The sequence below is a fragment of the Rhinoderma darwinii genome, chromosome 12, assembly GCF_050947455.1.
Source record: "Rhinoderma darwinii isolate aRhiDar2 chromosome 12, aRhiDar2.hap1, whole genome shotgun sequence".
NCBI lineage: Eukaryota > Metazoa > Chordata > Amphibia > Anura > Rhinodermatidae > Rhinoderma > Rhinoderma darwinii.
The window spans coordinates 54,541,055-54,559,557 of NC_134698.1; the positions used below are offsets into that span (position 1 = coordinate 54,541,055).

The window sequence follows — 18,503 nt, forward strand, 5'->3', positions numbered from 1 at the left end:
GAGCCTGTACTAGCGCTCTGCACGGGACTCCGGCTCTGGGAAAGCCCCAGACATCGCTGTTCATATGCGGACAGCGATGTCAGGGAGTTCCAGTCTCGGAGCAGAGCCGATACTAGCGGCTCTGGGTCCCGCGGGACGCAGATGACAGCCCCAGGGGCCGCATGCGGCCCGTGGGCCTTGTGCTTGAGACCCCTGCTCTAAGTGAATACTGGACACTGAAGTTCGATAAACTTCTGACATGTCATAGTGACATGTCAGAAGTTTGTATTGGTGGGGGTACGAGCACGGAGACCCCCACCAATCGCTAGAACGAAGCAGCTGAAGCGTTCGTGTGAGCGCTCAGCTGCTTCGTGTCTGTTCGGCTTTTTCCGGAAAGCCGATGTATCGGAGTACGGGCTCATAGATTTTCTATTGAGTCCGTACACCGATACATTTATTTCCGGAAAAAGCCGAACAGACATGAAGCGGCTGAGCGCTCACACTAGCTGTTCAGCTGCTTCGTTCTAGCGATTGGTGGGGGTCTCCGTGCTCGGACCCCAATACAAACTTCTGACATCTCACTATGACATGTCAGAAGTTTGTCGAACCTTTAGCTACACTCTAAGGGTATGTTCACACGTAGTCAACAAAAACGTCTGAAAATCCAGAGCTGTTTTCAAGGGAAAACAGACCCTGCTTTTCAGACGTTTTTTTACCAACTCGCATTTTTCGCGGCGTTTTTTACGTCCGTTTTTGGAGCTGTTTTCATTGGAGTCTATAAGAAAACAGCTCCAAAAACGCCCAAAGAAGTGTCCTGCACTTCTTTTGACGAGGCTGTATTTTTACGCGTCGTCATTTGACAGCTGTCAAACGACGACGCGTAAATAACAGGTCGTCTGCACAGTACGTCGGCAAACCCATTCAAATGAATGGGCAGATGTTTGCCGACGTATTGTAGCCCTATTTTCAGACGTAAAACGAGGCATAATACGCCTCGTATACGTCTGAAATTTGGCCGTGTGAACATACCCTAACAGTTGAAGAGTCAGTGGCCGCAGAAAAGAAGATTTTGAGCAACATGAGGCTCCCATCTTACACAGCGGCCACCACCGGTCTACAAGGTTCCAGGAATGCTGGGATGTGTAGTTCAGCGAGGGATGAAGTAGATAGTTTCTTCTCATATTTGGGTAATACGGACTATGTGGCATAGTAGAAGCTCTGTGCATTACCATCTGATCGCGCCCGGGATAGTTATTGTGTATAAAATTTCTTCCGCCTTGTAGAACAAGAAATTGCCATCTATATCGCTGGGATTTTGGTTTTCTCCTCCTCTGGATCAATAAATAGAAAATACTAGGTTCCAATACTAGGTCTATTTTTTAGCCTCATTATGCAACTTAGGCCTCATGCCCACTTCAGTTTTTTTCGTCAGGGTGCGATCTGTTTTTTTAACTGATAGCACCCTGACACATTCATTTCAATAGGGCCATGCACACTTCCGTTGTTTTAACGGAACATGGGGCCATTCCGTCAAAAATAGGACAGGTCCTTCTCCTGTCTGTTTTTGACAGAACGATCTCGGCCTTTTCATTTATTTGGACCGTGAAACAACGGACTGCACACGAAATCCATCCGTGTGCGGTCCGTGTTTCAAAGAAGCGTCAATAGCGGCCATGCAACGGCCGACGGAAGTGTGCATACAGACTTAGGCTCTGTTCACATCTGCATTGGAGCGTCTATTAGGGGCTGCTGTTACAGTTTCGGTGAAAAACGACAAAGAGAAATAGCACAGCATACTGCGCTATTTCTTCCATTAAAACGATAGACATCCTCACGGAAAACAGACAGGAGCCATTAAAGCCAATGGGTTCTGTCGGGCGCCATTTGTGTCTGTGGCTCTGGTACTTTGTTTTTTTTAGTTCTTTTGTTCCTATGACAGGACAGAAGAATGGAAAAACTTAGCGCAAATGTAACAAAGCCTAAAGAGGAGTCTTATGTTTTTGGCATCAGACACCACATTCTACTTATCGCCTAACCTCGCTCATTACTGTTAGGCCTCGTTCACTTTTGTGTCTGTCTTTGCGTTGTTCTGCTCTGTCAGAGGAGCAGCACAACAAAAACACTGGAAGCGCCGGTTCTGTTGTACAACGGACACCATAGGCGCCCAACGGAACCTATTGACTTATAGGGTATCCGTGCTTTTACCTGAAACAATAGCGTGCTGCACGATCATTGGCCGGATCTATGATCCAGCCCCCTAACTAAGTCCCCAACGCAAATGTGAACTGGGCCTGAGAGTGAGAGAGAGAATCCAGCAGCACCGATAGAATCTGGGCGCAAGCCCTAGGGAACAGACAAAGGTCCCAACTATACAGCAATCAAAAAATAGGCAGCACTCCGTAGTTTTAAAGTGAAAAAAAAAATCAAAAAAGGTACTTTATTGCCCCATGTGCCCCATGGGGCAACAAAGTACCTTCGATTTTTTTCGCTTTCAAATTACGGAGTGCTGCCTATATATATATATATATATATATTTATTTAGTTTTTTATTTTATTTATTTTAGTCCTTGAGTTTTATGAGCAAAGGGCCTGTTCACATCTGCGCTGGCTTTAGTTTTGCTTTCCGTTCATCTGTTCCGTCAGAGGAACAGATTAACTGAAAGGCGAATGGAAAGTTTCATCTCTGTTTGCATTACCATTGATTTCAAGGGTATTTTTTTTGCTTCAGTTTGCCTCCCTTCCGCTAGGTTCCCATTTTTTCACGGAAACAATAGTGCAGCACACTACAAGCCATTGTTTCGGAAACCTAATGGAACGGAGGCATACAAAATGAAAAAATACCATTAAGATCAATGGTAACGCGACCAATACTAGTCATTTATCTGTTCCTCTGACAGAACAGATGAACGGAAAGCCAAACGGAATCCCAACACTGATGTAAAAAGGCCCTAAGTCAAAACAGAGGACTACCACCGGTCCTTACCGTTATAGCCCAAACAAACACCATTTCTAAATAGGCCCAAAACGTTGTGCCGATTCATTTCTTAATAGTTTACTGCATGCTGTAATACACCACAGTCAATGATAAAACCGTATGCACTAAGCTCCCTCTAGTGGTGGCTGCAGGCAGTCCGCATATTCTCTTTTAAATCTATGTCTACGCAGGGGTTTTGGAGCTTCTGTGTCTGGAAAACAAGCTCCGAACACTAGAAAGATACATTGAGAAATTAACCAGAACTGCATTGTAGGCCTAAAAACAACATGATGATAAAAGGCGGAGATTCACTTTGAAGCTTCTGGATTATTATTACAAGGCTCCCAGCGATGATATTTTTAGATCACATACGTGCACATATCAAGGGCTTTATATACTTTGGAGTAATGCCACAAAGCACACAATATTCTTCCTAAGCGGCCAGCTACAGTTCTGCTCCTGTTGTAAGAGCTCAGCCAATAAATTCTGGGATTTCTTTATCAAACGATATAAAATCCATTTTTTGGAAACCATTCAAACTTAGAGCACAATTATGAAAATTAAAAACACACGGGCAAACGTACAGAGCGAGCGCCGTTATCCTAAACCGAACGCCTCACTTTGGCACCAGCCGTCAAATCACGATGAACGTCAGGATTTCTAATGTATGTCAAATAAATCGTGGAGAAGAGGTGAAGACCAAGAAAAGTTCTGGCTATGATCAGAAACATTCGCATTAGTTGGGGTAGAATTCCTTACTGACATGTAGAACTGTAGGGAAGTTCTCAGATGCTGAGCATTTTAACCACGGGCAGCATGACATAGCAACAGGCGCCATGATTACCCTGAACTATGTTTTATCTAAAGTAGGGTTGCACGATGCATCGAAATATCGATACTACTTCGATGTCGTGCACCTTCCAATGGTTCAACACCGTTTATTCATGTATTTCGATACGAAGCTGTGCAGCCGCACAGCTAAGTATAGTAATACATGAATTTAGTGACTAAAATGTGATGCGGCTGGCGCAGCACTAATGAGCGGCAGTGCCAGCCCTGAAGTCAGAACATGTTGTGTAAGATGGCACAGCGCCCACATGTCCTCTGTGCAGCGCCAGCTGCATCACATCGTGCGGGTATAGCAAGTGTGGCTGTGCGATCTGGAGTGGGGCAATGGCTGTATTACACAGCAGCAGAGAAAACTCTCATCTCCGCCGTTATCCTCTTGAATGCCGCGATCAAAACTGACCACAGCATTCAAGGGGAAAATTAGAACGGGGACCCTCCTTTTATTGCATCACAGGGATCCCTGAAACACGATTGAGGGTCCTTCCACATATGGGCAGACAGACTGCCTGTATAAGTACACAGGCTAATGTACTGGCATATAGCTATATGCCAGTACATTAACGTTTTAAAATATAAAAATTTTAAAAAATAAAGTCATGTTAAATGAAAAAATAAAAAACTATAAAAGTCTCAATACATAAAATATACACACATTCGGTATTGTCGCGACCGTAATAACCTGCACAACATATTTATAGTGTCATTTATGGCGCACGTTGTAAAAAAAAAAAAGGGAACGTGAAAACGGTTTTCGTTCACTTATTAATGTGAGGCACGTGGGGTTATGAATTTTGAACCTTCATGTGACTCCCATTAATAGTAATTAACCCCATCATGTACCTCACACATTAACCCAATGTTGCCCAGTAGGACTAGGAGGTACACGATGGGGTGAATTACTTTACTCCATGTGAAGCACATGGGAGGTTAAAAACTCATCACACCATGTGCCTCACATCAGAAAATTAAAGAACTTTTTATTATTATATTATTGGTAAAGCATTGTTTTAGTATCGAGAATGGCAATACTACACTATCGGTATCGAAGTCCAAATTCTGGTATTGCGGCAACCCTAATCTAAAGTGATGCAGTTTTAGGCCCTGTTCACACAGTATTCTGGTGCTAATTATGACGCGGAGACCGAAGCACCAAAAATTCCGAAATCGCCCATTGATTTCAAATGGGAGGTAGAGGAGTTTTTTTTTTTTTTTACTCGGGCGGCTTTTGGCCGCTCACAGGAAAAACTGAAGCATGACCTTTCTTGCTGCGGTTTCCACCTCTGATCTCCCATTGAAATTAAAGGGAGGCAGAAAAAAAAATGCGGTGCTCATTTGAGCGTTTTTAACCCACAGTCCTTGCATTAGCTTCAATGGCCGCAGGTGAAAAACGCCACAAAAACCATGGAAAAAAAAAAAAGCACAGGCAGCTCAAAATCTGCCTCAAAATTACCGAAGGAATTCTGAGGCAGATGATTTTTTCAGCCTGCGAAAAAAAAAAAAAAAAAAAAACAGCTTGAATAGGACCTTAGAGAAAACCATTTTAGAAAGCGGCAAGGTCAGGGAGAAGTGTCCGATGGGCGGTTTCCCACAGGCTTCTACCTGGCCTGCTTGGCTTGTTTGACAGGTCTCTTAACAGCAAACAAACAGCAAAAGTAATATGAGAGGAGGTTGTCGGAAGGTATACCCCTTTAAAAAGATGTGGTCCTGGTTGGGGGTTGTTTTTATACTTATGCCCTATCCACAGTATAGGTTATCAGTATATGATCGGTGGTGGTCAAGCGACTAGGATCAGAGATGCAGTAACCCAGCACGGCCACTATACAATGGTCGGAGCCTTCTGCTTCCAGGACCAACCCTGCATAGCTTCTGGTGCCTGGGGGCGGCCCGACAGCTGATCTGTGCGGGGTCCGGCTGTCAGACTCCCACCGATCATATACTGATGACCTATCCTGTGGATAGGTCATCAGTATAAAAAACAGCCCCCAACATGGACAACCCCTTAAACAACACTGCACCAGATCAACACTTCTGAGAACTTAGAAAACCATCCTGCCATCTACAGACAAGAGTGTGTTTGCAAACAAAAGTCTCACCCACACACCGCCCGTCATCACAGCTATGACTGGAGTGAACACAATTGTACAATGTTTTTGGCATTTCCTGGGCTGAAACATTGGAAAAACTTGTCGAGTGATGGGAATCCAGCTCCATTCCTTATTTAGGAACATAGTCATATTATAATTTGCTTTATTATTCTAGTGGGTAAAAATGCATGCACTGAACTGCCCGCAGAAGTGCCAATCACAAGACAACTGCATTAAAACAGGAGCGGTCCTCTTTTATAATTTATACAGTACCCCAAAGTTCCCATGATGTTTTGTAACAACTCCACCAAAACATGTAAAAAATATAGAAAAACACTATACATAACCCTAGACCAGCGCTTCCCAATCACGCTTCAGTGGAGCCCAGTCCCAGACAGAAAGTTCCTCCATACCCAGCTAAGGATCAACCACGGATGCCGGATAGGAGACAAAGTGGACAACAAATGTCAGCTATACTCGTTCTAGGGCTGGGCGATTTTTCCAAGAAAATACAATCTAGATTTTTTTCAACTTTATGGGCGATTTTCGATTTGAATCTCGATTTTCTTATTACGGTTAAATAAACTGAAAAAAATACCAAAAGATAATATCATAAATTATTTTCTTTATATAAATAACTTTACATATATTACTATTTTAATTGTATGTAACTTCACAACTTTTAACCTCTGCAAATACTTTATCAGAAATACTATTGGAGAAATGTATATCTAATTGATTATAATTTCTGTGTTCCCCAGCAGGTAACAGGTTAACAGAACCTATAATCAATAATGCGTTGCGTGCACCAACATCCCCCTCTGCCCGTCACCACCTCAGCCAGTCTCCGAAATGCAGACGAGAGCAGTGTAAATGGCAGCAGGGCCAGGCAGATAGCGCCGAGCGGGCACTCTGGGGCGAGATGACATTATCAGGTCTGAAGTGTGAGCAGGACCCCGTGCAGTACCGGCCCCACGATGGAGGGTTAAATAAATGACATGATTCACACTAAAGTGATTGGACCGTGAAAAATGGTCCGTGTGTTATCCAGACAGTACATTTTCGGCTGTGATTTTCGGGTTGGCCAGCTGCGGAATGTCACCCGCGAGTCGCCCGCAAATCACGGACCGTGCACATGGCCGCGTCCATTATTTTCTATGAGTCTGGACCGCAGAACGCGGCCGTAATAAGACATGTCCGTTCTTTCAGCGGTCCAGCCTCCTGGGCCATGCACGGACATGGAAACCATGGTCGCGTGAATGGGCCCATAGAAATAAATGGGGCCGCAATTCTCCCGTGGATTTTCCGGAGAATTGCAGCCGCAAACACACATTCGTGTGCACGGGGCCTTAGGCTGCAGACACACGACAGTGGGAAAAAAAAAATGTCCATTAAAAACGGATTGTCAGTTTTTCATGTCCATTTTCCATCAGGGTCTCCAAATGGATCTCATTATCAGGGTTTTTTTTGTCCCAATCCCCTGAAGACACCACAGTGCCCATGTAGATAGTGCTGCAATGTCCCTGTTGATAGTGCCACAGGGCCCCCATATAGTAACAGTGCCACACACCCTTGCAGATAGCACCCCCATCCTTGTGGATCGCAGCACCACCCCACCCCCCTTGTAGAGCGCAGCCCCACATGTAGATCGCACCCCCACCACCGTTTGTAGATCGCAGCACTCCACCCCATCCTTCTTGTAGATCGCGCCACTCTAGCGGAATCCCCGGCCAGAGGATGCCGACACTTTGACCAGGATTACAGCTCCTAGTGGGAGCTGCAGTGGCACTATCTATAAGAGGGGGTGGTGGTGCAATCTACAAGGGGGGGGGGTAGTATCTATAGGGCAGTGTGACTATATACTAGGAGTTCCTCCTTCCTCACGGGACTGCTGTTCAATACTGTATCATTTTGTTCACTACAGAACAGCAGAAACAGAACAGGGCGGACCAGGCAGTGACGAGGCGGCGGGGCAGGGCTTCCTCCTGCAGCACGGCGCAACTACAAAACAAAAAAAAATGATTTCAAAATGAAAATAAAATTGTCAGAGGCCTTCAGGGCAAATTAATTTGATTAATCGCTCAGCCCTAACTCGCTCTGCCCTCAGTTTCTGATAATTCTGGTGTAAGGATAATGCACATTGTTACGTTATACAGCAGTATAGGAGGGGCTGGGAGGTGTATGTGGTCTGTAATAACTTTCCAGTGCATCAGGAGCGGCATCAGGACCCTAAGCAGTGGCGTCTAAAGCTGAATAAGAGCCGGGTAAGTATATAGTCTTGTCTGTGGACCACAGGATATGCCATAAATGGCTCATAGATGCGAGTCCCTGCTCTGGGAGCCACACCTATATCGACAACGGGGGTCACCACAGTTTGAGAATCAACAAATTGCACTGACCTAGACCCTAGAAATGGCCACCAAACAGTACTTTACACATATCATACACAGTCGAGTCACATTATTATGACCACCAGCTAATATCCAGAGTAATCGCCATGTGCAGCACAGACAGTAGCTAGACGGGCTTGAAGTGACCCAATAAGGTGTTGGTCGGTTGTCTCAGGTATCTGGAGCCATGCTGACTGCACTGCATCCCACATTTTCTGGAGGGTGCGTGGGGGAGGATCCATAGAGAGAACAAGACGATTCAGGTGGTCCCACAGATGCTCAATTAGGTTCAAGTCTGGCGAATTAGGGGGCCAGGGAAGTACTTGGAAGTCTTGGTCTTGCTCTTCCAACCACTGTTGGACATTTCTAGCCATGTGACGTGTCGCATTTTCGTGCTGGAAGATTCCATCTGCCACAGGGAAGACAAACAGCAAGTATGGGTGGACGAGATCTGCAACGATGGATTCATACCCAAATCGGTTCAGAGTGCCTTCCACATGGATGAGTGGGACCAGAGAATACCATGAAAAAATTCCCCAGACCAGAACGCTGCAGTCTCCAGCTTGTGTTCTTCCAGCAATGGTTGCAGAGTGTTTGTTCTCTGATGTTTCTCGCATGACACGCCAACGTCCATCCGTTTGATGAAGCAGAAAATGTGACTCATCGGAGAAGGCAACCCTTTATCAATCATCGGGGGTCCAATTCCAATACTGCCGTGCAAATTGAAGCCTTTGTTTCCAATGCACCTTTGTTAGCATAGGAGCAGTGACCATCTGTCTGCTTTGGAGCCCCATACACTGCAGGGTTCGCTACTGTTGTTTTAGAAACACGTCTGGTAGCCCCCTGGTTGATTTTCACGGTGAGCTGCTCCACTGTAGCGTGTCGTTCGGCCCTCGCGCACTTTCGTAGGCGATGTTCACCTTTCATATCAATGGCTCATGGAGCTCCGCAGTTTCCACAACGGTTATTCCCAATGATGCCATTTGTACGCTCACGATACACTTTCACCACAGCAGCACATGAACAGTTCACAAACTGTGCTGTGTGAGAAATACCGCCACCCTTGGCCTGTGAGCCAATCATTCCTTTTTGCAACTCTGAAAAATTGCCCCTTTTACCCATGGCAACAACAAGTGATAAGTGTTCAGACAGCCTCTTGCACACCTTATATACCCACCAAGCCAGACCACGACACATCACTTACTACATGGGCAACGCGCTACCGAGGTCGAAAGGAGGAGGTGGTCATAATAATGTGACTCCACTCTGTATTAAACAAAGTGACATCATGGGGAACTTATATCATAACAACCAATAGCCGTTATACAGTGACTGGAGCCTTCTGTTTCCCGTACCGATCACTGCATAGCTTCCGGGCCTGGGGGCAGCCAGAACAGCTGATCGGTGGGTCCAGGTGTCAGACTCCCCACCGATCACATAGTGATGACTTATCTACAGGATAAAAAAACAGCTCCCAAACTGGACCCCTTTAAGTTTAAATCGCTATACATATAATTTCTTGAAAACTAGTCGTGATATTAATTCCCTCATTTTTAGTTACAAAAGCATATAAAAAATTTAAAAAAAGTGGACACAGGACATCAGCTTGTTACCTACAGTACAAATATTATAACCGGCAGGAAACGCAATTCTCCGGTCTACAAATGTGAAGAGGAAACGCAGCTACTAATAAAGATCCGATAGAAGAGATTGCTCCAGTGGAGCGCTTCATACCATGCGATCCGTGGTTATCCCGCGCCATTGTGGGTGATAAGTATTTACTGCTGTGTATTGCAGAGTGAGGATGTGGATCACGGCGGGCGGCTGAACATTTTCCTTTGTGTGCTAATTATTTTTAAGAGAGAACTGGGCCTGAAGCCAAGCTGGCAGCAAGAAACCCGAAGGACAGCGGCACCATATATACACCCAGGGAGAAGACCACACAGGAACATATACATGTAGTATTCCAGGCAGCATAGGAATAGTTATAGGTCATAGTTTTACTTTTCTCCAGTGCACGTGGAAAACAAGTAGCGACAGGCCGAGTCACAGCTCACTTACATAGAAAAATTATTTGCAACCAAACTTTTTGTCCCCCACTTCTTGCTAAATTAATGGGGGGGGGGGAATTTATTAGCTTCGCAAATGCATTAAAAGTCAAAATTTGCAGAGAGAAAAAAACAACAAATAAATTTGCAACTTTTGAAGCATTTACGCTGTCCGCGGCACTTTTTTAAAGAGTGGGCGGGGCTTGGCCTGCCGCGGCCCCCACCAAAGGAGTAAATGATAAACTGGCATAAGTATAGCGGTAATCTACACAAGCTCATAGCTGGCGTAGATTTCCCTTTCAGGCACACGGACAGGCAGAAAAGTGGCTAATTTAATACGAGGCGTGCGTCTCTAAATAAGTTAGGCGCCATTGTCTCCAGCTATCCTTATATTAAGAACGGCGCATGAAACCAGTCTTAAGAAATCTCCCCCACTGGATATAGGAAGCACATAGGTCTGCATAGATGTTGTGCGCACAAAAAAGGATGGGGTGTTCTAGCTACAAACGCGAATATGACCTTGTCCCCACCCAAAAGTGGGTAGAAGGAGTATGAAAAATATGACAGTCGAGCATGCGCTCTGCCGCTCCATGCAAACTCTATGGGAGAGACAATCAGCCCAGCACAGTGATTGTTGGGGTACCCGGCAATGTTTGTGGCTGGAATACCCCTTTAAATTAAGACTATTTGCAGAAATTACTAATTTTTTTAATATTATGTCACTTGTAGCAATATAAAAAATAAATATATATATATATATATATATATTATTACAAAGCAGGACATACCCTTTAGGAACAGTTATGCAGTTTTTGTGACCCCGAGAACCACATCAAGATGTTGAAGTCCTCATCACTGGGCTTAAAACCCTCAATGCGGCAGCCTGTATTCTGCACAGTCCAAAAGGTAATAACTGGACTGATCCGGCTTCTTAAGGGCATGTTTCCGATAATAACATTCTACTACTGAATTGCTATTTATGCACTTCACGAACAATTCCGTCAAAGTAGGTTCAAGGTCAATTTGAAATGTAAAAGAACAACACCCTGAAGAAACATCTAATAACGACATCATTTTCTGCTTTTCACAAGCAATCCAAAAAGAACCGAGAAACAGACAGGAAAGTCTCCCTTCTGAGAACCATCACAACTTTCTGGAAGCAGGGCGTGTTCGGACCCTTGGGCTATGTTCACACATGGAGCACTTGTTAAAGGTTCTCAGCGCAGATTACCATGTAACACAAGTGAATGAGGATTTACGGAACTCCAGTCACACTTTCCGCCATACACACACATACACTATCAGGCGATTATATCTGGCTCTAAGCATTGAATAGAACTTACATTGTAAAGTGGGGTGCGATTTCTCGCAGTAGATCCGGGTATTCTAAACTAGATTTGAAGTTTTCAGCAATTCGCAATGTATATTCCTGGCAACATTGTTGAGTCTGTCCCTCCATTAAGTTCCCATTTATCCAAATAGGAATCTCACAATGGTGGGGATGACAACCCTGAAATCTGCATTCGTCAATAATTCAGACAGTGTAATATGTTACATGTCCGCACGCACAAAGAAGTCATAGAGACTTTCTAATGGAAATTAATAATGTATCAGTTCCAAGTCAAGCGCAAAAAGACTCTGCTATACTGGTGTATGACTGGCTAGTCAAGACGATAGTCAAAGTGATGGCAAATAATAGCACTCTGTTCTCGCACTTGTCCTCACTATTCTGTGGTTTGTGTGGGAGATCATGACATTTCATTTCCCCATTACATTTGGTGCCACCTTAAATGATCATTATGTAGAAAGAGTAAGGGTATGTTCACACGGCCTATGTTCGGCCATTTTTTGGACCGTAAACGGCTGAAAAATCGGAAGCAGAACATTTTTCTTTCTACTAAATACAACAAAGGGACCCAGACCAAACAAATTCAACATGGAAATGTATCCGGAATGGACAAAATACTGCAGACTATACATGTCAGTAAGATCACTCCAAGACAACGCCGCCGCAGCCACCACCACTCCAAAGACGACGCTGCCGCCGCCGCCACCACCCCCACCACTCCAAAGACAACGCCGCCTCCGCCACCACCCCCACCACTCCAAAGACAACGCCGCCGCCGCCACCACCCCCACCACTCCAAAGACAACGCCGCCGCCGCCACCACCCCCACCACTCCAAAGACAACGCCGCCGCCGCCACCACCCCACCACTCCAAAGACAACGCCGCCGCCACCACCACCCCACCACTCCAAAGACAACGCCGCCGCCACCACCCCCACCACTCCAAAGACAACGCCGCCGCCACCACCCCCACCACTCCAAAGACAACGCCGCCGCCGCCCCCCCACCACTCCAAAGACGCCGCCGCCCCCCCACCACTCCAAAGACAACGCCGCCGCCGCCACCACCCCCACCACTCCAAAGACAACGCCACCTCCGCCTCCGCCACCACCCCCACCACTCCAAAGACAACGCCGCCGCCGCCGCCACCCCCACCACTCCAAAGACAACGCCGCCGCCGCCCCCCCCACCACTCCAAAGACAACGCCGCCGCCGCCACCCCCACCACTCCAAAGACAACGCCGCCGCCACCCCCACCACTCCAAAGACAACGCCGCCGCCGCCACCCCCACCACTCCAAAGACAACAACGCCGCCGCCGCCACCCCCACCACTCCAAAGACAACGCCGCCGCCACCCCCACCACTCCAAAGACAACGCCGCCGCCACTCCCACCACTCCAAAGACAACGCCGCCGCCACTCCCACCACTCCAAAGACAACGCCGCCGCCACTCCCACCACTCCAAAGACAACGCCGCCGCCACTCCCACCACTCCAAAGACAACGCCGCCACCACCCCCACCACTCCAAAGACAACGCCGCCGCCGCAACTCCCACCACTCCAAAGACAACGCCGCCGCTCCAAAGACAACGCCGCCGCCACCACCACCACCACCACCACTCCAAAGACACCACCACCACTCCAAAGACAACGCCGCCGCCACCACCACCACCACCACCACTCCAAAGACGCCACCACCACTGCAAAGACAACGCCGCCGCCACCACCACCACCACCACCACTCCAAAGACAACGCCGCCGCCGCTCCGAGACAACGCCGCCGCCGCCGCTCCGAGACAACGCCATAAAACCAGAGTGTCATGATGGCGGCTGCGCGACAATCACCCGCCACGCACCATATGCTGATGACACACGGACCTTTTGCGCGCGCAAAACAGACACGTCCGTGTGAATAAGGCCTTAAGCCCACACAACTTGGCATCTGCCAATGGGGGGGCACTGATTGGCAGGTTGTACTTTTATCTGTGTGAGATAAGTGACGCCAGGATGTGTGTGCCACTTATCTTCATAAAAATAACAATTTGCAATACAAATATACAGCCCGGGTCTCACATACTAAACAATTGATGGTAACAATGTAAAGAAAGTCTCACGCCCTGGACGGTCTATGGCGGCCTCCGAGCAGTATATTCAGCGTGTGCAGTTTTAGGCTCCGTTCACATCACGTTACAGCCCTATGTCGAAGGACCTCCCACTGCATAGATATACGGTGACATATGTCACTAAGGGCCTGTTCACATCAGCGTTCGCTTTCCGTTCCGGGGGTTTCATCGCAGTCGATTGCGCTATTGATTCCGTCGGAAAAACTGAAACCTGCCGGAACGGTGACAGACGGAAACCATTAGCTAGGTTTCCAAAACCATTGATATCAATGGTGATTCAAACGGAAGCTAAGGTTTCCGTTTCACTTTCCGTTGCGGGGTTCCACGACGGAAAACTCAGACGGAACCCCTGAACGGAAAGCAAACGCTGATGTCAACCGGCCCTTATATACTCCCACAGTAAAACTCTATAAAGCAAAGGGCATGTGCAAGAAGGAGACACTTTTGGCCTACGCCGAGTGAACGGTGGACTACGGATACGGTTTCCTGGCACACACGTCTTATGTGGCGCTGTAGTCTGAAAACAGCCTTAGTTTGCTAGAAGTTAGTAAACGTTTGTCGTCATAATTTCCCCACGATTCGTGTATTCCTGGCTGATTACTACTGTCTGTCCTTAGAGGGAATGTTCATATATTATTCAATAAAACTAAATGAAAAATGTTACAACTACAAGATTCAATAAATGTAGACAGAAGGTTTTGTCTCCACAGAGGTAAAGATAACATTACTGCATGTCTACGGTCACTACAACCTCCAGCATCGCCCCAGAGTTGTTCATAGTCCTCATCCAGCAGTCACCCCAGGCCCCAGCATTGGGGTCCCCCACCCACCTCTCCCATCAGCCATCCCTGCACCCCCATCCCCCGGTTCTTTTACCGATCACGATCCTCAGATGCTTCAGCCGGGTCAGTACATCCTTTTTGGGGTCCAGCACTTTTTGGGTTGATTTCTTCACATCCCCGTGAGTTTTTTTAGAGAACATCCCGGATGAGAGGAGGACACGCCCGGCTCACACCCGGGTGTCTCTCCACCAGGCAGCGGTCGAGGAATACACGGGTTTCCCGAGATAAGGACACGGACAGCCCAGACCCGGGGATGTGATGGGAGGGGTGCGGGTCTCCCCGCTCTGACAGCAGCAGGTTACACAGATACATCCAACATGGCCGCCCCCTTCCGACTCCAGCATAACAAAGCAATCGAGTGCAGAGCAATTCAGCGCTCACGTCTGCCACCTAATGTCTAAAATAAAGTATATTTTTTCTATAGGTAATGGCTTCCAAAACTCAGGACTCATCATTAGAGAATGGTCACATCTGAAAAAGGAAAAAAACAAACACGTATACGATGTAATATACGAGAAAAATCAAACCATAGAGGTTTAATAATAATAGAAGAGTCACTCCAGAACTTGTAGTCGGTAACTTGTGTAAATTCAAAACCATTCACCTTAGGTATTTATTAGTGGATCCTCCACCCCCAATTTCAAAGTATTCTTAGAACAAAAATGAAGTGTTCTGCAACCTCTACAATTCCCTCCATGCTCTGAGGGCCAAAGTTCACTCAGACCCACTGACTAGAATGTAATATTACATTGGGGCCATTGAATTGAATATCTGTCTATGTAATAAATTTATAGTGCGCGGCCCTCAGAGCGGAAACCACTGATACTTAGTGGCGCTCAACTTTAGTTCATAGAGGGAGATCACGAGTAATGGACAGGGGGCTGGGACAACACTTCAAAAGAGAAGTACTATATAAGGTCTTGTTCACACAGTGCAGATTTTGCCAGTATTTTTCAAGCCAAAACGAAGAACGGAATGTAAACAGGCGAAATATATAAAGTAATGCCTTAAAGAGGCTCTGTCACCAGATTTTGCAACCCCTATCTGCTATTGCAGCAGATCGGCGCTGCAATGTAGATTACAGTAACGTTTTTATTTTTAAAAAACGAGCATTTTTGGCCAAGTTATGACCATTTTTGTATTTATGTAAATGAGGCTTGCAAAAGTACAACTGGGCGTGTTTAAAGTAAAAGTCCAAGTGGGCGTGTATTATGTGCGTACATCGGGGCGTTTTTACTACTTTTACTAGCTGGGCGTTGTGTATAGAAGTATCATCCACTTCTCTTCAGAACGCCCAGCTTCTGGCAGTGCAGATCTGTGACGTCACTCACAGGTCCTGCATCGTGTCGGCCACATCGGCACCAGATGATTCTGCAGCAGCATCGGCGTTTGCAGGTAAGTCGATGTAGCTACTTACCTGCAAACGCTGATGCTGCTGCAGAATCAACTGTAGCCTCTGGTGCCGATGTGTCCCCGCTCGTCTGACACGATGCAAGACCTGTGAGTGACGTCACAGCGTGATCTGGCAGAAGCTGGGCGTTCTGAGGAGAAGTGGATGATACTTCTCGTCAGAACGCCCAGCTAGTAAAAGTAGTAAACACGCCCCGATGTACGCACATAATACACGCCCACTTGGACTTTTACTTTAAACACGCCCAGTTGTACTTTTGCAAGCCTCATTTGCATAAATATAAAAATGGTCATAACTTGGCCAAAAATGCTCGTTTTTTAAAAATAAAAACGTTACTGTGATCTACATTGCAGCGCCTATCTGCTGCAATAGCAGATAGGGGTTGCAAAATCTGGTGACAGAGCCTCTTAAGGGTATGTTCACACGAGGGCGTCCGTTACGGCTGAAATTACGGGGATGTTTCAGCCTGAAAACATCCCCGTAATTTCAGCCGTACCGGCATGTGCAGGCGCTTGAACGCCGCGTCAATTACGGACGTAATTGGCGCTGCTATTCATTGGAGTCAATGAATAACGGCTCCAATTACGGCCAAAGAAGTGACAGGTCACTTCTTTGACGCGGGCGTCTATTTACGCGCCGTCATTTGACAGCGGCGCGTAAATTACGCCTCGTGTGAACAGACAAACGTCTGCCCATTGCTTTCAATGGGCAGATGTTTGTCAGCGCTATTGAGGCGCTATTTTCGGTCGTAATTCGGGGCAAAAACGCCCGATTTACGTCCGTAAATAGGCCGTGTGAACATACCCTTAAAGTGTCTCTTCTCCTGGATCCAATTCTGGTTTTGGCTTAAAAAAATCATGCAAAATCTGCCCTGTATGAACATGGTCTAAAAGTCCCTATAGTACATATTAATAATGTGAAAAAAGTAATTAGCTTACTCATACTTCCCAACTTTCAAGTATCGCAAAGAGGGACAACCGATGCGGCACGCGTTGCGTGGTAAATGTTTTTCCTTTTTCCCCGATACAGTATAATGCCCCCATAGGTGTCCCCATACACTATAATGCCCCATAGCTGCCCCCATACAGCATAATGCCCCCATAACTTCCCTTATGCAGTATAATGTCCATAAGCTGACCACATACAGTATAATGCCCCACAGCTGACCCATACAGTATAATGCCCATATAGATTCCCCCATACAGTAAAATGCCCCCATAGCTGTACCATACAGTATAATGCCCCTATAGCTTTCCCCATACAGTATAATGCCCCCACAGCTTCCCCCACACAATATAATGCCCACTAGTTGCCACCATACAATATAATGCCGCAATAGCTGCCACCATACAGTATAATGCCCCCATAGATGCACCCATACAGTATAAAGCCAACACAGATGCCCCCATACAGTAATATGCCCACACAGATGCCCCATACATTATCATGCTCCCACAGTATAAAGCCAAATAGCTGCCCCCACACAGCATAATGACCTCTAGCTGCCACCATACAGTATAATGCCCCCATAGATGCACCCATACAGTATAAACCCAACACAGATGCCCCATACAGTAAAATGCCCACAGATGCCCCCATGCAGTATAATGCTCACACAGATGCCCCAATGCAGTATAATGCCCAAACAAATTCCCCCATATGGACTAATGCCCCATAGCTGCCCCCATACAGCATAATGCCCACACATATGACCCATATAGTATAATACCCCCATAGCTGCCCCATACAGCATAATGTCCACTAGCTGCCCCTATATAGCATAATACCCCCATAGCTGACCCATACAGCATAATGCCCCCCTAGCTGCCCCATACAATATAATCCCCCATAGCTGCCACGATACAGTATAATGCCCCCTAGATGCACCCATACAGTATAAAGCCAACACAGATGCCCCTTACAGTAAAATGCCCACACAGATGCCCTCATGCAGTATAATGCCCACAAAGATACCCCATGCTGTATAATGCCCAAACAAGTTCCCCCATACAGCATAATGCCCACACATATGCCCCCATATAGTATAATGCCCCCATAGCTGCCCCATACAGTATAAAGCCAACACAGATTCCCCTTAAAGTAAATTGCCCACACAGATGCCCCATGCAGTATAATGCTCACAAAGATGCCCCCATGCTGTATAATGGCCAGACAAATTCCCCCATACAGCATAAAGCCCCATAGCTACAACCATACATACAGTATAATACCCCCATAGCTGCCCCAAACAGTATAATACCCACACAGATGCCCAAATACAGTATAATGCCCCCACACAATATAATGCCCTCTAGCTGCCCCATACAGTATAATGACCCATAGCTGCCCCCATACAGCATAATGCCCCCATAGCTGACCCATACACCATAATGCCCCCATAGCTGATCCATATACGATAATGCCGCCCTAGCTGCCCCCATACAGTATAATGGC

The 18,503-nt window shown here is 46.6% G+C and overlaps 1 protein-coding gene across 7 annotated transcripts in view; it reads right to left on the reverse strand.

Moving 5' to 3' along the window:
• The window catches only part of RALGAPA1 (Ral GTPase activating protein catalytic subunit alpha 1), a 159,553-nt gene extending 144,587 nt beyond the window's left edge, over nucleotides 1–14,966 (reverse strand). For all 7 annotated transcript variants that reach the window (XM_075843354.1, XM_075843352.1, XM_075843353.1 and 4 more), the window contains exon 1: nucleotides 14,673–14,966. In XM_075843354.1, coding sequence (XP_075699469.1) covers nucleotides 14,673–14,778 — 106 coding nt within the window. In that variant the 5' untranslated portion in view covers nucleotides 14,779–14,966. The remainder of the gene's footprint in view (nucleotides 1–14,672) is intronic.
• Nucleotides 14,967–18,503: the final 3,537 nt, after the last annotated feature.